This window comes from Phasianus colchicus, chromosome 3 (assembly GCF_987193195.1).
Source record: "Phasianus colchicus chromosome 3, bPhaCol1.hap1.1, whole genome shotgun sequence".
NCBI lineage: Eukaryota > Metazoa > Chordata > Aves > Galliformes > Phasianidae > Phasianus > Phasianus colchicus.
The window spans coordinates 95,326,037-95,346,150 of record NC_143438.1 but is presented as its reverse complement, the minus strand read 5'-3'; the positions used below and the strand labels follow the sequence as shown (position 1 = coordinate 95,346,150).

The 20,114-nt window shown below is 56.8% G+C and overlaps 2 protein-coding genes across 3 annotated transcripts in view; one reads left to right on the top strand and one right to left on the bottom strand.

The window, feature by feature from the left end:
• MROH1 (maestro heat like repeat family member 1) overlaps positions 1 to 15,442 on the top strand; it is a 52,066-nt gene extending 36,624 nt beyond the window's left edge. Inside the window, exons 33-41 of one of the 2 annotated variants that reach the window (XM_090138243.1) lie at positions 2,738 to 2,875; positions 3,366 to 3,480; positions 6,680 to 6,826; positions 8,203 to 8,391; positions 8,661 to 8,813; positions 8,909 to 9,043; positions 9,862 to 9,964; positions 11,893 to 11,958; positions 15,120 to 15,442. In XM_090138243.1, coding sequence (XP_089994369.1) covers positions 2,738 to 2,875; positions 3,366 to 3,480; positions 6,680 to 6,826; positions 8,203 to 8,391; positions 8,661 to 8,813; positions 8,909 to 9,043; positions 9,862 to 9,964; positions 11,893 to 11,958; positions 15,120 to 15,205 — 1,132 coding nt within the window. In that variant the 3' untranslated portion in view covers positions 15,206 to 15,442. The remainder of the gene's footprint in view (positions 1 to 2,737; positions 2,876 to 3,365; positions 3,481 to 6,679; positions 6,827 to 8,202; positions 8,392 to 8,660; positions 8,814 to 8,908; positions 9,044 to 9,861; positions 9,965 to 11,892; positions 11,959 to 15,119) is intronic. The other variant, XM_090138242.1, reaches the window with a different exon arrangement.
• Positions 15,443 to 16,334: 892 nt separating this feature from the next.
• BOP1 (BOP1 ribosomal biogenesis factor) overlaps positions 16,335 to 20,114 on the bottom strand; it is a 50,399-nt gene continuing 46,619 nt past the window's right edge. The window contains exons 12-16 of the mRNA XM_031609458.2: positions 19,591 to 19,771; positions 18,628 to 18,916; positions 18,450 to 18,534; positions 17,194 to 17,301; positions 16,335 to 17,042 (exon numbers count right to left, since the gene is read on the bottom strand). Of these exons, the coding sequence (XP_031465318.2) occupies positions 16,889 to 17,042; positions 17,194 to 17,301; positions 18,450 to 18,534; positions 18,628 to 18,916; positions 19,591 to 19,771 (817 nt within the window). The 3' untranslated portion in view covers positions 16,335 to 16,888. The remainder of the gene's footprint in view (positions 17,043 to 17,193; positions 17,302 to 18,449; positions 18,535 to 18,627; positions 18,917 to 19,590; positions 19,772 to 20,114) is intronic.

The window sequence follows — 20,114 nt, the reverse complement described above, 5'->3', positions numbered from 1 at the left end:
GAGCAGATAGGGGGTGGATCCAGGGGCTGCTGCCGTTCTCAGCCCCAGCTGCAGTTGGTGGTGGTGGTCCATGGTTGGCAGTGGTCGTCAGCTCCAGACGTGGTCAGTGGTGGTCTGTGAGTGATGGTGGTGGTCTGTGGCCAATGACGGTCCTTGGCACCAGTTGTGGCTGATGGTGGTGGTCTGTGGCTTATGATGGTCCTCGGTACAAGCTGTGGTTGGTGGTGGTGGTCCATGGCTGGTCCTTGGCACCTGTCATGATTAGTGATGGTGATCCATGGTTCATGGTGGTCCTCAGTAAGAGCTGTCGTTGGTGGCAGTGGTCCATGGCAGCAGTCATGGCTGGAGGTGGTGGTCCATGGCTGATAGTGATGGTTCTTGGTTGGTGCTGGCGGTCCTTGGCAGTGGCCAAGTGGTTGGTGGTGGTGGCCCATGGTTGGCGCTGGTCCCTGGCAGTGGCTGTAGCTGAACTATCAGGTGGCCTGTAGTTGGTGGTGGTGGTCGGTGGTTGATGGTGGTCCTTGGCATTTGGTCAGTTGGTGATGGAGTTCCATGGCTGGTGGTAGTCCTCCGCACCAGCTGTGGTTGTTGGTGGTCATCCATGGCTGATCGTGGTAGTCCATGGTTGTTGTTAGTGGTCTGTGGCACCAGCCATGGTTGGCAGTGGTGAACCACGGCTGGCAGTTGTCCTCAGCACAGCCGTGGTTGGTGGTGGTGGTCCATGGTTGTGGTGGTGGTCCATGGTTAGAGGTGGTCCTTGGCACAGCCGTGGTTGGTAGTGGTGGTCCATGGTGGTGGTGGTCATTGGCACAGCTGTGGTTGTTGGTGATCCATGGCTGATGGTGGTGGTGGTCCATGGTTGGCGGTGGTCCATGGTTGGTGGTGGTCCTTGGCACAGCTCTGGTTGGTGGTAGTGGTCCATAGCTGATGGTGGTGGTGGGTGGTGATCCATGGCTGATGGTGGTGGTGGTCCTTGGTTAGCAGTGGTCCTTGGTTGGTGGTGGTCCTTGGCACAGCCGTGGTTGGTGCTGGTGGTCCTTGGCTGATGGTAGTGGTGGTCCGTGGTTGACTCTGGTCCTTGGCAGAGCTGTGGTTGGCAGTGGTGGTTTGGCATCACCTGTGTCAGGGCGCCGTCCCAAGCCGTGTGTTCTCCATGTGCACTCACACTGACAGCCAGGATTGCTCCATCACCAATACTTGTTTTGCTGCGACAGGATAACGTATGGTTCCCATATGTTGCTCCACGCTCGCAGCAAAATAATCTCCACCTATAAAATGCTAATGCAAAAAAACCCACCTTCCAGCAGCTCTGGTCTGCTTTCCTTTTCAGCCCACTCTCCTGGGTCGTGGTAATGGTGGTGTCACAGCACGTGGAACTGCTCTGCACTGATGGGGGGCAGCGGGCAGCCCTGCTATGGGGCTGTGCTCTGCAGCACCGGGCTGGGAGGCACAGTGTGGTGGTGTGGTGCGATGGTGTAATGCGGCTGTGCAATGTGATGGCGTGGTGTGATGGTACAGGGTGGTGTGGTGTGATGGTACAGGGTGGTGTGGTGTGATGGTACAGGGTGACGATGTGGTGTGATGGTACAGGATGATGATGTGGTGTGATGGTACACTGTGACAATGTGGTGTGATGGTACAGTGTGACAGTGCAGTGTAGCGGTACAATGTGATGGTACAGTTTGTCAGCACAGTGTGTTGGCACAACGTGATAATCATAGAACCCTAGAATGGCCTGGGTTGCAAAGGAGCACAATGCTCATCAGTTCCAACCCCCTGCTGTGTGCAGGTCGCCAACCAGCAGCCCAGGCTGCCCAGAGCCACATCCAGCCTGGCCTTGGATGCCTGCAGGGATGGGGCATCCACAGCCTCCTTGGGCAACCTGTTCCAGTGCCTCACCACCTCTGCATGAAAAACTTCCTCCTCATATCCAACCTAAACCTCCCCTGGCTCACTTTCAAACCATTCTCCCTTGTCCTGCTGTTATATACCCTATCAAAGAGTTGATTCCCTTCCTGTTTATACGCTCCCTTCAAGTACTGTAAGGCCACAATGAAGTCTCCCCCCAGCCTTTTCTTCTCCAATCTAAATAATCCCAGTTCCCCCAACCTCTCCTCATAGGAGAGGTGCTCCAGCCCTCTGACAAAGTGAAGGTACGACGTGGCAGTACAGTGTGACAGCACTGTGTGGTGGTACAGCGTGACAAGGCATTGTGATGGTGTAACGTGGCGTGGTCTGATGGTACAATGTGACAAAGCATTGCAATGGTGTAACGTGGCGTGGGCTGATGGTACAACGTGACAAAGCATTGCGATGGTGTAACGTGGCGTGGTCTGATGGTACAACATGACAAAGCATTGCAATGGTGTAACGTGGCGTGGGCTGATGGTACAACGTGACAAAGCATTGCGATGGTGTAACGTGGCGTGGTCTGATGGTACAATGTGACAAAGCATTGCGATGGTGTAACGTGGCATGGTCTGATGGTACAACGTGACAAAGCATTGTGATGGTGTAATGTGGCGTGGGCTGATGGTACAATGTGACAAAGCATTGTGATGGTGTAACGTGGCGTGGGCTGATGGTACAATGTGACGATGCGATGTGACAGCATGGCGTGACAGTACAATCTGACGATACAGTGTGACAACACAGTGTGACATAACGTGGCGTAACAGTACAGCCTGACAAAGCGATGCGATGGTGCACAGCGTGACGTTGCGGTGTTTCTCTGCAGCTGTGCGGTGCAGACTCTGCGGGCCATGCTGGCACGGGGTGGCAGTGAGGCTGTGGCCACGGCTGTGGGCGGTGCTGGAGGATGGGAGCTGATGGAGAACCCTGAGCGGCACCACGAGGGCGTCACTGTGCTGGCTGGGTGAGGGCAGAGGGTGGGGGGCACAAGGACGGCGGTATTGGGGGGTGAGGGCACTGGGGACAGGGAGCATTAGGGGCAGGGTTGTTGGGGACTGGGGGCGTTGGGGGACGGGGGTGTTGAGGACTGGGTGCTTTAGGAACAGGGGCATTGAGGATTGGGGGCACTAGGGATGAGGTCGTGGGGGACAATGGCATTGGGAACTGAGGGCATTGAGGGACAGGGGGTGTTGAAGACTGGGGGCACTGGGGACAGGCATTGGAGATGGGGGCACTGGGGACTTGGGGACACTGGGGACAGGGGGCACTGGGGGACTGGAGGCATTGGGGAGCTGCAGGCATCAGGGACAGAGACATTGAGGGCTGGAGGCATTGGGGATGGGGTCACTGGGGACAGGGGCATTGGGAACTGGTGGCATTGGGGGAAAAGGCATTGATGGCTGGGGGCACTGGGGACTGAGGGCTGTGTGGATGACAGTCCCTTCTCCCTGCAGCTCCATGGCACGGCATGCTGGCCCCCGCCTGCCTCTCATTGTCAAGAGCCTCATCCCCACGCTGAGCAGCGCCTTCGACAGCCAACGCGTCACTGCCACCGCCTTCCTGGCTGAGGTGAGCGGGGCAGAACCGTGCAGAATCCCCAAATCCCAGATCCATAGGGGTTGAAAGGGACCTCTGGAGCTCCCCCAGCCCCACCTGCCCCCTCCTCCCACCCCCACCCTCCAGACACCCATCAGCGCTGCTCAGACCCCTCCCAGCCTTCTCTCCCCCAGCGCACAGCCCCGGGGCTCTCAGCCTGTCCCCACCAGGAGGGGCTCCAGGTCCCCCCCATCTCCGCACCCCCCGCTGGGCTCTCCCAGCAGCTCCCAGTCTGCCCTGAACTGGGAGCCCAGCACTGGGCGCAGTGCTCCAGCAGCGCCCTGCAGGACAGAGCAGAGGGGAGCAGCACCTCCCTGCCCTGCTGGCTGCACTCTGGCAATGCACCACAGGGTTCCATTGGCCCTCTTGGCCACCAGGGCTCACTGATGGCTCATGGTCAACTGTTGGTGAACTACTGGTCAACCATTTGACACCTGTTGGTCAATCGCTGAACAACAATTGGTCAACCACTGGGTCATATGTTGGTCAACTATTGGTCAACAGTTGGCCAACCGTTGGCCTTCTTGGCCATGAGGGCACTCTGCTGGCTCACGGTCAACCATTGGTCAACCAGTGGTTAGTTGTTGTTCAACCATTGGTTCTCTCAGCCGTGAGAGCTCACTGCTGTCTCATGATCTACTGTTGGTCAACCACTGATCAACCATCAGCCCTCTTGGCCACCAGCACACACTGCTGGCTCGTGGTCAACCGTTGGGTCAACCGTTGGCCACCGAGACCCCCAGCTCCTTCTCCACAGAACTCCCTTCCATCAGCTCAGCCCTGAGCTGCTCTGCTGCATGCGTAGGGTCGGGGCAGTGCCATTGCTGACCGCAGCGGGGCCGTATTCTCATCCCTTCTTGCCATCCTAACCCTGCAGCAGAGGGACTGGCAGAGGAAGCACGCGGGCTCCGGCCCCGAACGTGCGGCTGCCATGCAGCAGCAGCGCCGAGCTCCCTCCTTACGTCCCACCCCAGGAATGAGGTGACTCAAGGCCTCTCCTCTCCCCGCCAGAACCCGTAACCGTATCTCCATACCACCATCGAGCCCGGGGCCACTCGAGGAGGTTCTGTTACATAAAGGAACGCCTTATGCCAACAAGGCAGAGCAATATCCTCGCTTATAAACCACCTTTTAAATTCTCAGCTGCTTTAAGCAGCCCGGGACGAGGGCCCTGTTTTTATTTTCTGTTTGGCCGTGGCAGCCGCCGGCCCCGGCTCTTGGCTCCCATCCCAGAATCTGCTTTCGTTTTGGAGCGCGGTTGGCTCTCGGCGTCCTTTTTTTTTTGGGTTTAAAATAGCGGCTTTGCCTCACCGTGGGGCGGGAGGGGAAGGAAGCAAATGCCTGTGTCTCCCTCTCTCCAAACTGATGAGGTGAGAGCTCGGTCCCTCCGCTCGCGGCAGTGCCGGTGACGGAGATGACAGAGTGGGAGCCGGGAGGGGACGGCCGCGGGGCTGCGGCGCCGGGGAGTGGTGGCGATGTGCCCTCCTGGCGCTGCTGGTGGTGCCGGCTCTGTGCCATGGGGTGCCAGGTTTTGTGCCGTGGGGTCCCTTTGCCAGCTGCCAGGTCTGTGCCATGAGGTGTCATGGGCAGTGCCATGGGATTCCAGTGCCACGCAGTGCCACGTAGTGCCAGATCTGTGCCATGGGGTGCCAGGTTTTGTGCCATGGGATCCCGGTGCCAGGTCTGTGCCATGGGGCACCATGAATTCTCTGCCATGGAGTGTGATGGGGTGCCATGGGATGTCAGGTCTGTGCCACAAGGTTCCGTGGGGTGCCAGGTTTTATGCCATGGGGTTCCTGTGCCAGGTGCCAGGTCTGTGCCAGGGGGTCCCTGCACTTGGGGCCAGGTCTGTGCCATGGAGTCCCTGTGCCAGGTCTGTGCCCGGGGACACCATGGGGTGCCAGGTCTGTGCCATGGAGTCCCTGCATTGGGTGCCAGGTCTGTGCTGTGGGTTGCCATGAGGTGCCAGATTTTGGTCACTGCCACCTGCAGTAGCCCCAGCTCTGCCCTGCATCCAGCAGCCCCACACAGCTCGTTAACCCGTGCCATTAACAGCTCCTCCAGTTCTGTTTGCAATGAGCCGGGTCCCCAGGGGTGGGGGTCAGTGGGAGAGCAGCCCCGGCAGCCCCCGGCTCGGCGCACGGCCAGCAGCTCGCAGCACTGCAGGGCTCTGCACCGCTTGCCAGGAGCTCTGTGTTTTGCTGCTGGGATGTTCCTGCAACCGTGGGGCCATGCTCCTGCTGCTGGGGATGCTACCGGGGTGATGGGGCCGTGCTCCTGCTGCTCTACTCCTGGATTTAATCCTGGTACATGAAACTGTGCTCCTGCTGCTGGGGCCGCTCCTGGGGCTGTGCTCCTGCTGCTGGGATGCTTTTGGAGTCGTGGGGCTGTGCTCCTGTTGCTCAGCAGCTGGGATTGCTCCCGGAGTCATGCTCCTGCTGCTGTACCACTGGGAGTGTTCCTGAAGCTGTGCTCCGGCTGCTGGGGGTGCTCCTGGGGTCACGGGGCTGTGCTCCTGCTGCTGTATTGCTGGGGATGTTCCTGGAGCTGTGCTTCTGCTGCTGGGGATGCTCTTGGAGTTGTGGAGTTGTGCTCCTGCTGTTCTGCTCTTGGGAATGCTCCTGGGTACAAGGAGCTGTGCTCCAGCTGCTAGGATTCTCCTGGGGTGATGGGGCTGTGCTCCTGCTGCTCTGCAGCTGGGGATGCTCCTAGGCGTGTGCTTCTGCTGCTCTGACAATGGGAATGTTCCCAGAGCTGTGCTCCTGCTGTTGGAGCCGTGGGGCTGTGTCCGTGGAGATGCTGCTGGAGCCATGGGGCTGTGCTGCTGCTCTGCAGCTGGGGCCATGCTTTTCCCCTCTGCTGCCCTTCCCTGCTGCCCATGCCTCTTCCTTGCTGCCCTTGGCCCACCCAGAGGTGGTCTCAGCTCGGTGGGTCCCAGGGATGTGGTTGGGTCCCTCCCAGCTGTCTGTGCCCTCCATCCCTGCGGGTTCCCTGGATCTGAGGGCTATGAGGAGTTCCCCGTTTGCAGTTCTGAGCTCAGAGCCGAAATCCAGAGCTGAAATCCAGGAACAGACGCCTCTCCCTGGGCAGAAAGCGGTGGCAGCTCCCGACCCACCATGGCATCCACCCTTGGGACGGGGGGCTGCCATCCCATCGCTCCGTTCTCCCCCAGCTGCTGAGCAGTAACGTGGTGAACGACCTGATCCTGCTGGAGAATGTGATGGACAGCATGACGGGGCGGCAGAAGGACCCGTGTCTGCTGGTGCGCGTGCTGGCGCTGCGGGGGCTGGGCAACATCGCCGTGGGGGCACCCGAAAAGGTGGGAGCAAACGGCACGGAGCCAGTCGGGTCCTCTGGGGCTGGGAGGGGATGCTTATGGGTAGCACTGTCTGCTCTGGGAACGGGGCTGTTGGCCACGTCCTCATCCCGGTGATGTGCGGTGGGACGGTCTTTGTGTGCCGCTGCTGATATTGGTGGGCATGGTGGGATCAAGGAGAAATTTCTTCTCCAGAGAAGAATGGGATGGGCTGCCTGGGGTGGGGGTGGGGTCACCGACCCTGGGGGTGGTCAGGAAGCACGGAGATGTGGTACTTGGGGACGTGGGCAGTGGGGATGGGATGGGTTGGGTTGGGTTGGGTTGGGGATCTTCGAGGTCTCCTCCAACCCCAGTGACTCTGTGACTGTTTGATCCTGGGAGCCCAGCCCTCCTCCTCCTGCTCTCCCACCCCACACACAGGAGCTGAGTAGGGCAAACTCTGTGGCATGTTAGTGTCCTAGAGCTCCCATGGCGCCCAAGTGCTCAGCATGCCAAGCCGTGTCCTCTGGGATCTGCACTGGGGCCACAGCTGCCCCCTAGTGCTGGAGCTGTGGGCCAGAATGGCTCGGGGCTCCATACAGTGACCTGTAGGTGAGGTGGGGTCAATTTGTGCTAGGGCAGATTTGGGGTTGGGCATTGGGGGAAATCTTCCCAGAACTGCGCAGAGAGGTGGTGGAGTCTCATCCAAGGAGGGATTGAGTAGATGTGAGGATGTGAGGATGTGAGGATGTGGCTCCTGAAGATGTGGTCAGTGGGGGTGGTGGGGTGGTTTGCAGTTGGACTGGGTGATCCTAGTGGTCTCTTCCAACCTGAATGATTCTGTGGTTCTATTTAGGGTCATGGTGGGATGAGTTGGGTTTGAGCTGAATGGTCTTGGAGGTCTCTTCCAACCGTAATGACTCTGTTTTTTTAATTAGGGTTATGGTAGGAGTGAGTTGGGGTTGCAGGTCTTGGATGTCTCTTCCAACCTTTATGACTGTGGTTCTATTTAGGGTCATAGTGGGGTGGGTTGGGATTGGACAGGGGATCTCAGAGGTCTTCTCCAACCTAAATGACTTTATGAGTTTATTTAGGGTCATGGGGAGGTGGGTTTGGGTTGGAGTTGGAGATCTTGGAGCTCTTTTCCAACCTTAACAATTCCATGACTCTACAATTCCCAGCTGCCGTGGGTCTCCTTCTCCCTTACAGTTGGACTGGATGATGTTGGTCTTTTCCAGCCTTGGTGATTCTATGATTCTTGCACATCCCCACGGTGTAGGGCTGTGCTTTGTCCTTTTCCCAGCTGTCCTCCAAATTGCAAAGGCGAAGTGATGGCAGACTTACCACGGGTTTATACTGTAATTTCATTTTAATTCCAGCTCTCATCACTTCCCTCACAGGTGCATAAGCATGGGGCCAAGCTGCTGGCGTCCATGGTCAATGGCATGGATGACAGAGATGACCCCAACAACCTGGTGGCCCTGGAGGCCATGACCAGTCTGTCCAAGCTCCTGGAGCACCTGGAGGAGAGGGATGTGCAGGCCACGCTCCTGCACATCGCCATCAGGATCCGGCCCTTCTTTGACAGCGTAAGGAACAGGATGGCAGAGCCTGCTCTGGGCGTGGGGTCTTGATGGACTGCAGGGGCTGGGCTGGGCACTGTGTGTAGGATGGGCATTACTGAGCTCCTTCAAATGGTTGGAGGTGAATGCAGCATGGAGACATTGTCCCCAGCGTCCCCCATCTGTTCCCCTCCTCTTGTGGGGCTCTGGCCCAGGGGAGGGGGCTGATATTGGGTTGAAATGTGGGAGTTCACACCCAGTGGCAGCCCCTGAGCCCAGCTTGTCCCCACCTGCAGGAGCAGCCCGACCTCCGCCGCTCATCCATCGTGCTCTTTGGCAACCTGACCAAATTCAGCGAGGGTGACTGCGAGGCGTTCTTCGAGCAGATCCTCAACGGGCTGGTGACGCTGCTGCTGCACCTCCAGGACCCCAAACCCGAGGTCGTCAGGGTGAGCGCATGGCGTGGAGGGGCACCCAATAGGAAACGCGGCGATGCATTGGGCCCCCCGGCACGCTGCGACCTCCCCCTGTGTGTGTGCTGCAGGCCTGCAAGTTCGCTCTGCGCATGTGCGGCCCCAGCATGGGCTGTGAGGGGTTGTGTGACATGTTCCTGAACCACCTGCGGGAGGACCGGAGCCTGCACTACGGCGAGTTCATGAACAACGTCTGCAAGCACCTGGTGAGTGCTGCCCAGCTGGCCAGCGGGTGAGCAGAGGTTGAAAAATGGTTGACCAGCGATTGATTGACCAGTGGTTGACCAATGGTTGAGCAACGGTTGACCAGCAGTTGACCAATAGTTGAGTGGTTGGCCAGTGATTGACCAAGGGTTGACCCAACTGTTGAACAGTGGTTGAACAACAGTAGAACAGTGGTTGACCTCTGATTGAGTGGTTGACCAATGTTGATCATTGATTGACCCAAAAAGTTGCCCAATGGTTGACCAACAGTTGACCAGTGGTTGAACTGGATATCTAGAAAATGGTTGACCATTGAACTTGAACAGTTGTCCAGTAGTTGTCCAGTGGTTGACCAGTGGTTGACCAATGAGTGACCAAAAGTTGACCAATGATTGAATGTTTGTCCACTGGTTAACCAACAGTTGACCAATGGTCGACCAACACTTGATCAACAATTAACCAGTGATTGAATCATTGACCAATGGTTGACCAGAGGTTGAACTGGAGATCTAGAAAATGATTGACCACTGGACTTGAATTTTGACCAGTTGTTGACCAGTGGTTGACCAGTGGTTGACCCATGGTTCACCAGTGGTTGAACAGCAGATGGCTGACCAACAGATGGCTAATGGTTGACCAAGAGTTGAATGGCTAACCAATGGTTGTCCGGTGGTTGAATAGTGGTTGACGAACTGTTGACTATGAGCCAGGCGTGAACCCTGGTGGCCAAGAGTGCCACCAGCTGGGGGTTTGGACTGGAGGATCTCCAGAGGTCCCTTCCAGCCCTTCCTGCTGTGTGATTCTGCGTTGCATCCTGCAGATGCAGAGCTACCCAGAGATGCTGAACCGTCTGGTTCTGACCAACCTCTTCTACTTCAAGAGCTCCTGGGTGGACATCCGAGCGGCTGCGCCCATGTTCATCGGTAAGGCTGTGCCTGCTCCATGCTGTTGCTTCCAGGCCACTCTGCACCCCCATGGGGTCCTGGGGGGGGGAGTGTTCAGTCCCCACTGCACCCCATGGGCTGCACAGACCCTGACCAGATCATCCCATCGTGATTAAGTTCATCCCGTTGTGATAAAGGCAGTGCAGGGTTGGGCTGTGTTCTGCAGAGCTAGCAGCACTGTGCTGGTTCATAGCAGTGGGTTAACGGAGCTGCAGAGGTGCTGGTGGGGGCACCACTCCAACCCAATCCATTCCATGGCTCTTAAAGCACCCTTCCAACCCAACCTTCCCAGGGTTCTGTGATCTTCAAGAACCCTTTCAATCCAACCATCCTGTGACTCTGTGATCTTTAAGGACCCTTCCAATCCAACAATTCCATGGCTCTATGACCTTTAAGGACTTTCCAATCCAACCATCCTATGGCTCTGTGATCTTCAAGGACCCTTCCAACCCAACCATCCCGTAGTCCCATCATCTGTCCCAAGGGTGCCCAGCCTTTTGGCTCACCTTCACCAGTACTGAGTGAAGAGGAGTCGTCTTGGGCCACATATAAAATATATAAGATAGTTTAACTTAAATAAACAACAGAACTTGTGGGTTTTTTTTTTGAAAACATAAGGAGAGCATAAAACCATAAAACCAGTGGGATAATTGACCTTATTGTTGTGAAACTTAACGCACCACTCTGGTTCAGTGGCAGCGGTCGTGGTTCCTTGTGAGGCGTTCATCAGAGATTTTTGCTCTGATTTCCCTCATCCTGTGCCTTCCTCTTGAGAGCAGTTCTTCAGAAATGAATGTCCTGCCAAACCAAGAGGTTGTCCCTCTTAACAGCCCCAAAGAATCCATTTCTTTGGCGACCTTACATTCATTTCCAGGACCTCTAATTAGAACGGAGAGCTGAGCCATGTTGGTACATCAGCGCTTTCATCCGTCACCACCGATTGGAAAGGAGCAGCTTTACTCTCTGCATTTCTCTCAATAGATTTTCCTGTTCCTTCAGTCCACTGGGCCACAGTCTGCTGAGGAAAACTGGTTTTTTTAATGGGGAGAGATGATATCTGCCGTGCTTTCCATACGTTGCTTGACAATTCGCCATTGTCAAATGGTTCAGGTTGTTTTTTTGCTGCCAGTTTGCCATCACGGGATGAGCTTTTGTGGCAGAGTCCGTCTGAGCCCTAACTTTATATTAATTTCAGTTGTAGTGATGAAATTATTTTTTTGGTGCCTCTTTTTGGTCTTTATGAAACGTTCCTCAGTACGCGTCTGACTTGGCAATGTGTTTCTGCGATATAATTAATGGCTTTTCAAATTGTAATCTTTGAAAACTGACACCATTTCCTTAGGAATTAAGCATAGCGCCATATTAGGAACAGTTCCTTCTTGGAAAGAGTGGCTGTTGGCACAGGGGGGTGCTGGGATCCCCATCCCTGGGGTCTTCCAGGTGGAGATGTGGCACTTGGGGACGCAGTTAGTTGATGGGTTGGGGTTGGGGATCTTGGAGGCATCTTCCAACCTTAATGACTCTGTGATTCTGTTAGGGACATGGTTAGTGGGGGTGGTGGGGGTGGGTTCAACCTCTCCTGCCATCCCACCACCACCCAACTCTGACACTGTGGGCCACCATAACAAAACAGGAGGCACTACTTTCGGATCAGCCATCATCCATGCACCTGCTCATGAAAACCATCACTAAAAATCACAAAATAATGCAGGAAGCTGTGGGGCTGTGTTAGGCGATGTCCTCGGCACTGTGGGTCGGACGTTCCTGGTGCACAGCACTGACCCACGTCCCCACGTTCTGCAGGGTGGCTCTTTGTGACCCACAGCGCAGCCCTGCGTCCCTCTGTACGCTCAGCTCGGGATTCCCGCTGGGTCCCATCGAGCCCTAACCCTGACCTTCCTCCCCAGGGTTCCTCGTGCTGCACGTGGGGGAGGACCACTGCCACCAGGTGGACCTGGAGCAGCTCATCTCGGGTGAGTACCACGGCGGGACCCCACACTGCGCCCACCCCGCACCCAGCAGTCCTTCCTCACCGCGAGAGGGACGCTGAGGTGCTGAGCGTGTCCAGGGGGCGACACAGGGGGAAGGGTCTGAGCACAGCGCTGCGGGGAGCGGTGTGGGTGTGGGGTGTGTGGGTCCGGAGCAGGGGGGACTCAGGGGAGAGCTCATCGCTCCCTACAGCTCCTGAAGGGAGCTTGTGGTGAGGGAGAGGGTTGGCCTCTGCTCCCATGTTATGGGACAGGAGGGGATGGCCTTAATTGCACCAGGGGAGGGTCAGGTTGGAGATTAGGAAACATTTCTTCCCCAAAAGAGCAATCAGGCACTGACATGGGCTGCCTGGGGTTGGGCGTGGGGGTGGGGTCACCATCCTTGGAAGTGCTGAAGAACTGTGGGGATGTGGCACTTGGGGACACGGTAGTGGGCATGGTGCAGTTGGATTGGGTGACTTTGGAGGGCCTCTCCAATCTTAATGACTCTATGGGTCTGTGTAGGGTTACAGTGAGGGTGGCTTGGGGTTGGACTGGATGACCTTGGAGGTCTCTTCCAACCTGAATGAGTCTGTGGCTCTATTTACAGTCATGCTTGGGGGTGGGTTGGGGTTGGAGTTGGACTGGATGACCTTGGAGGTCTCTTCCAACCTGAATGAGTCTGTGGTTCTATTTACAGTCATGGTGGGGGGGTGGGTTGGGGTTGAGGATCTTGGAAGTCTCTTCCAATCATGTCAATGACCCTACAGTGGACATGGTGGCTATGAGTTGACCTCTGGACTCGGGGATCTTGGAGGTCCTTTCCAACCTTGATGACTCTGTGGGTCTATTTATGGTGATGGGGGTGTGTGTTGGGGTTGGACTGGATGACCTTGGAGGTCTTCTTCAGCCTCAATGACTCTATGGATCTGTTTAGGGTCATGGTGGGGTGGGTTGGGGTTGGAGTTGGGAATCCTGGAAGACTTTTCCTACCTTGATGACTCAGTGGTTCTATTTAGGGTCATGGTGGGGGGTGGGTTGGAGTTGGAGTTGGACTGGATGACTTTGGAGGTCTTCTTCAAGCTTAATGACTCTGGATCTATTTAGGGTCACGGTGGGGTGGGTTGGGGTTGGAGCTGGGGATCCTGGAGATCTCTTCCAACCTCTATGACCCCATGGTGGACGTGGTGGGGATGAGTTGAGCGCTGCCCTCGGGGGTGTTGGAGGCCTTTCCCAACGTTCCCAATTCCGTGACTCTGAGCGCTGGGAGCAGACGGGGACACCGCACAGCGGGGTTCCTGGTTGTGGGGCAGCACTCCCAGCGATGGGGCAGCGCTCGGCTCCCGGCGAAGGGCTCATAAAAAGCCCGACTGAAGCCGGTGGCATTTTGGAGCAGAGTTAAGTAATTTTCCTGGATTTCAGGGATTTTTTCCTTGTCACTGGTGACCTCATAGTATAGAGTAATGCACGGAAACTTTCGGATCGTTCCAAGAGAGCTTAAAAAACACTAAAAAAGGAAAAACTATCTTTCCGTTGGCTCCCTGAGCCCCGTCCAGAAGAAAGAGGGCTGTCTGTTAGCAACAGTGAAAGATAATCCGGGTGTGAGTAATGGGGGGAGCGACGGGAGGGGCCGGGGGGGCACCCCCGGGGCGGAGGATGAGGAGCGCAGGAGGGGGATGTGGCATAAATCAGGGGGAGCTGAGGGGGGAGGAGGGGGGGGGACTCTCCTGCGCTGCGGGTAAACAGCTCCTGGAAAAATGGGATGGCGAAATGCAGTGGGGTTTCGCTGCTCGGAAGGACGGCTCCCGGCGTTGGGAAGTGCTTGATGGGGAGGGCGGCTGTGGGGCCAACGCGTGGACCGACTCCCCGCCTTCTTCCCCACATTGGGACGTTCCCCGGGGGGGGAGGATCCAGTGAGGGGGTCCTGGGGGGTCACCGAGGGGGACAGGGAGTCCCCAAAGGAGTTTCAGGAATCCCCGAGTGGATTTGGGGTTTCCCGGGGGATATGGGGTCCTCAGGGTGGATTTAGGGTTCAAAATGGGGGATTTGGGGTTTCCTGGGGGATATGGGGTCCCAAAGGGGATATAGTGTTCTCAAAATAGATATGGGATTCCCAAGGGGTTGTGGGGGTCCCCAAGAGTATTTCGGGGTCTCCTAAGTGAATCTGGGGTCCCCAAGGGGATATAGGATTCTCAAAGTGGATGCGGGGTCCACAGGGGAATTTGGGGTCCCCAAAGTGGATATGGGGTCCCCAATGGGGATTTGGGTCCCTGATGTGGATTTGGGGTCTTCACAGAGGATTTGGAGTCCCCTTTGGGGAGATACTGTGTTCCCAAAGTGGATTGGGGGACTCTGAAGTGGATATGGGGTTCCCAAAGTGAATTTGTGTTTCCTGGAAGGATTTGGGATACTCAAAGCAGATTTGGGGTCCCCAGGAGTATTTCATGGTCCCCAAAGTGAATTTGGAGTCCCCAAGGATATATAGGGTTCTCAAAATGGATTTGGGGTCCATAGGGGGATTTGGGGTCTCCAAGGGGATATGGGTTTCCCAAAGGAAATCTGGGGTCCCCACAGGGGATATTGGGACCCCAAGGGGATATGGTGTTCCCCAAATGAATTTGGGGTCCCCGAGGGAATATAGGGTTCTCAAAGTGGATTTGGGGTCCATTGGGGGGGGGGGGGGGGATCTGAGGTCCCTAAAATGGATATGGAATCCCTATTTGGGAATCACCCAATTGAATTTGGGGTCCCCAAAGGGATATTGGGTTTTCAGTGTGGATTTGGGGTTCACAGTGGGATCTGGGTGCTCCAAAGTGGATTTGGGGTCCTCAGAGGGGTTTTGTATCCCTGTTGTGCATTGAGGTTCTTCAAAGAGAATTGGAGTCCCCAAAGGCACATTGGTGTTCCCAAAGTGGATTTGGGGACCCCAAGGGGATATGGGGACCCAAAGGGGATCTGGTGTTCCCAAAGTGAAAATTGGGACCCCCAAGGGGATTTGGGAACCCCAAGGGCATAGGGGATTCCCAGAGCGGATTTGGGATCCCAGAGGGGATTTGGGGTCCCCATGCCCCCTCCTGATGTGTGTGACGGTGGGGATGGGGGCTGGAGGAGGGGCGTGGGCAGCCCCCAGCCCTGCCTCCCCCCACCCCGCGCTCTGCTCCCCGCAGCCCTCAACCTCCTCCTGAAGGACCCGGTCCCCGCCGTCCGCATGAAGGTGGCAGAGACCCTGGGCCGCCTCGTCCGCATCCTCTGACCCCACGCAGCGCTATGGGGTTGCAGCCCCACAGCCACCGCCACGCGCCCCCCACGGGCCCCGCTCTGCAGCGCCATCGTCTTCCTCCGCTCCCCCCAGAGCCCGGGATGGGCACAGCAGGTGAACGGACCCCTGTGTGGTGGGTGGGTGGGGGGTCCCAGGAATGTGAGCGTCCCCAAACACACCTGTACATAAACTTATTTTTCGATAATAAAGCTCTTTCTTTGCTCCTGGCTGGGAGGTGGTGTGGGGTGAGGGATGCGGCTGACGTGGGGGTTTGTTAATGGGGGAGGGGGGTGTTAATGATAGCGGAGGGCTTGGAAGTGGGTGGGTGGGGGGAGGGCTTGGGTAGGGGGGCTTCCCTCATTCCTTGTGCTGTCTGTGCTCTTCAGTGGGCTCCAGAATGAACGTGGGTGGATGGAGTGGGGCAGCAGTGGGCCAGGCCCTGCGCTGTGGGGTGGGGGCCAGGAGCCGTGTGGGGCTGATCCTGAGCCTCTGACGACCCAGGTTGTCCCTGACCCCACAACCTGGGGTAGGGGGAGATGTGCCCCGGCCTTTTGCTGTTGCTTACGCCCCAGCCTCGGTCCCATTGCTCAGCTCTGGCTGCAGCAGGAGCAGAATTGTTGGGGTGCTCACGCAGGGGTCGGGCTGTGCAGGGAACAAACCCCACTGATGTGGGTCCCGCAATGGGGTCCTGTGGGGCCGTGTGGTCGATGTGGGTCGGGAAAGTTCCCGTTTGGTTTCCCCAATCCTGGCCCATGGCCAACACTGAGCTCACGGCGGGACGGGATGAGCTCACGGTGCGGCTGCGGGACCGCGGGGTCAGAGGGCGGCACGTGGGGCTGGGGGGGCTCTGGATGGATGGAGGGTTGGGGGGCTCTGGATGCTTGTGGGGTGGGCTCTGCGGGTGTGCTATGGGGCAGTGTTACCCCCATATGTGTCCCTGTGGGGCAAAGTGGGTGCAGGTCCTGTGCATTCAGCTCGGGAGCATCTCTCTCGGCCATGGGAGATGCTGTGGGGCAGGCAAGCATGGAGAAACCCCACAGACACTCTGGGGGGGGGCTGGAGGGCACCACACTGGGCAGCACCGCGCAGGAATTGGGGTGCTGGGTGCTCCTTGGTGCAGCTGGAGAACACAAAGATGCGATTCTGTACCCAAAAATAAGTTTAATGAGAAATTAGAAAGGTTCCGGAGTCCATGGGTAGGAGCAGAGATGTTCCCAGCTTGTGTTGGGGTGTCGGTGATGTTGGGGTGCTGGTATCAGAGTCCTGGTATTGGGGTGCTGGTATCGGGGTGTCAGTGTAGTCAGGGTGCCTCAGAGTCCTGGTATTGGGGTGCCGGTGTCGGGATGCCAGAGTTGTCAGGGTGCTGATATCAGGGTGCTGATATCAGGGTACTGGTGTCAGGGAGCAGTATTGGGGTGCCAGTGTAGTCAGGGTGCCGGTGTCAGGGTGCCGATGTCACCGGGGTGCTGATGTTGGGATGCCAGTCTTCTTGGGGTGCTGGTACTGGGGTGCCACTATCAGAGTGCTGCTCTTGGGGTGCCAGTATTGTGGTACTGGTGTTGTCGGGGTACCGGTGTTGATGTTCTGGTGTAGTCAGGGTGCCAGTGTTGGGGTGCCTGTGTTGGGGTTCTGGTGTTGGGGTGCCGGTGTTATTGGGGTGCCGGTGTTGGGCAGCAGCTACGTGTAGAGCCGGACGGTGCCGTCGGCGCCGGAGGAGAAGACCCACGGCTGAGTGGGGTGGAAGATGACATCGAGGACGCCCAGGTCCAGGGTCAGCGCGTGGCCCTTCAGCACCTTCACTGGCACCAGCAGCGGGTTCTGCAGCAGGTCGCTGTGTGGGGAGATGGGTCAGTGCGGGGCTCTGCATCCACCCGTGGGGTCACCCCATCGATGCTCTGCTCCCTCTGCCCCATAACCAACCCTCCGCTGCCCCCCGCCCCATGGGAAGACATCGAACCCTCCCCGGCCCAATTCCCACGTACTTGTAGACCATGCCATGGCACACAATGACGGTCCCGTCGTCCGAGCCCGAGGCGAAGAGCGGGTAGTGCTTGTGGAAGGCCACGCTCCTCAGTGCCTTCCTGTGGTGCCTGCAAAGAGTGAGTGCCGTCAGCGCAGGGGGATCGTAAAGTCATGGCATCATGGGATGGTTGGGTTGGAAGGGTCCCAAAAACTCATAGAGCCATGGGATGGTTGGGTTGGAAGGGTCCTTAAAGATTGTAGAGCCATGGGATGGTTGGGTTGGAAGGGTCCTTAAAGATCACAGAGCCTTGAAATTGTTGAGTTGGAAGGGTCCTTACAGATCATAGAGATGTGGGATGGTTGGGTTGGAAGGGTCCCAAAAGCTCATAGAACCATGGGATGGTTGGGTTGAGTAGGGGGATCCTTAAAGATCACAGAGCCATGGAATAGTTGCGTTGGGTTGGAAGGGCCCTTAATGGTCAACCATTCCAGCCCCTGCCATGGGGTTCATTAGATCAAGGCTGCTCAAAGCCCTGTCCAACTCAGTATTGAGCACTTCCAATGAACATCTACAACATAAACACGGCCCTTCTATGCAGCCCCTTCCCCAAAATTCTCTGACAACCCGTACAACCCATCCATCTGCCTACCCAATCTGCCTCGAGCTCACTGCATCACTGCTGCCAACTGCATCACTGCTGCCAACCATCGGGTATCAGCGTGCCTACAGAAATGCTGCTCCTAAAGCAGCAAATTGGGGTTCTCTAGATTGTATTTTGATTATTTATTTATATGGGACACCAAATTCTTGCTTATTGCTTCTACAATTAGGGGCCGGGCAGCAGAACAAAACCATGCAAAGGTAATTATCACTTTGCTATGGGAAACCCCCACCTTGGGTTAACCTGCATTTGTCACTCAGGCTCTTTGTACAAGAAGTTCAGTCCATGGTAACTGAAAGATGATGAAAATGCTTTGTGATCACCAGTAAAATAAATGTATGGCTTAACTGGGAGCTGGAACAGGGTGCTTATCCTCACTGTAGATCAGTGGGCTGTGTGTAGGACCCTGAGTGCAAGAGGCAGCACTGGGAAATGAGGGACTCTCATCGATGGGACTTTCTGCTTCAACCCCATGTGTGTTTGGAGTACCTACCAAAAAGCTGACTCCAAAGGTCAGTGCTTTGGAAAATGGTAATCATAAAACCTGTGTGCGGCCCTGAGCTCTGCAGCACGGGGAGGGAAGGATGGGGGCGGCCCTGGGGGCTGGGACTCACCGCAGCAGCTGGTAGGGGCGGGTGGAGAGGTCCAGGTCGAACCAGGCCAGCTTGCTGTCGTAGCTGCCGCAGATGACGTTGTCACCTGGAGGAAGGAGTGGGACACCCATCACCAGGTGAGCCCCACACACCGCCGTAGGCACCCCAGGGTGCTCCGTTCCGGCACCGCCATCCGTACCTGCAGGGTGGATGGCCATGCTGGACACCCACTTGCAGTTGGCCATCAGCTTCTTGGTGAGCTCCTGCTTGAGGAGGTTGTAGACGCGGACGTAGCGCTGCGTGGCCACGAAGAAATAGGGCCGGATGGGGTGGAAGAGGACGCACTGCACCAGCCCTTTGCTCTTGCGGAAGGGGTTCTGGCTCCAGCGTTTGCTGGTCTGGTGGATCAGCACTTGCATGTTGCTGTTGTCGGCCACGACGGTGGCGAAGTAATCACCCTTCCCGTGCCAGGTCACCTGCTTCAAGGCCTGCGGGCAACGGGGAGGAGTCAGACCCATGGAATCATAGAATGGCGGGGTGGAAGGGTCCTTAGAGAGCATAGAATCATAGACTGGGTTGGGCTGGGAAGGACCTTAAAGATCAGAGAGCCATGGGATGGTTGGGTTGGGTTGGGTTGGGTTGGGAAGGACCTTAAAGATCACAGAACTATGGGACGGTTGGGTTGGGTGGGGAAGGATCTTAAAGATCACAGAACCATGGGATGGTTGGATTAGGTTGGGAAGGACCTTAAAGATCACAGAACCATGGGATGGTTGGGTTGGGAAGGACCTTAAAGATCATAGAACCATGGGATGGTTGGGTTGGATTGGGTTGAAAGGGACCTTAAAGACCATAGAGCCCTGGGATGGTTGGGTGGGCTGGGTTAGGTTGGAAGGGTACTTAAAGATCATAAACCCATGGGATGGTTGGATTGGGAGAGCCCTTAAAGATCACAGAAGCACACAGTAGTTGGGTTGGAAAGTTCCTTAAAGATCACAGAACTACAGAACGAGTTGAGTTGGAAGGGACCAACCCAACACTTTGCCCCAACCCAATGCCATCCACTTGGCCTTGTTGACCCTTGCTGACCCACACAGGCCCCCTCCCCAAGCCCATCAGTGGGGCTGCCCCACTCCATCCCCCAGAACTGCCCTGTCCCCACCTTGCTGTGCTGCACTGTCAGGCGGATGCCTCTGCTGTGCTCCTCGCTGGTGGCTGTGACCCACTGGACAGGCTGTACACGCTCCTCCTCTGGTGGCACGTAGGACTCCAGCACCTGGTCAGTGGCCCCATAGAGCAGCTTGTCCCCAAGGCACGGGTTCACCAGCAGCACCGACTGCTCCCTGCAGTGTGGGATTGGGGAGGGAAGGGGTCAGGGCACTGCTGGTGAGGGGAAACCCTTCTGCAAGCCCTGCGTGATGATGGCGGGGGGATGGGTGGGATGGTGCAAGGCTGCCAAGCTCATCTGTAGCCAAACAAGGGACAGGAGCTCGAGACCAGAGTCCCCAGTGCTGGAGGTGAGTCCCCAGGATCTCCCTAGAAGCTGAAAAGCTGTGGGAGAGGAAATTCAGTGACATGGAATCATGGGAGTCGTTATGGCTGGAGAAGATCTCCGTGCCCACCATGCCCACTCAAAGAATCACTGAACCACTGAAGTTGGAAAAGTCCTCCAAGATCACCGCGTCC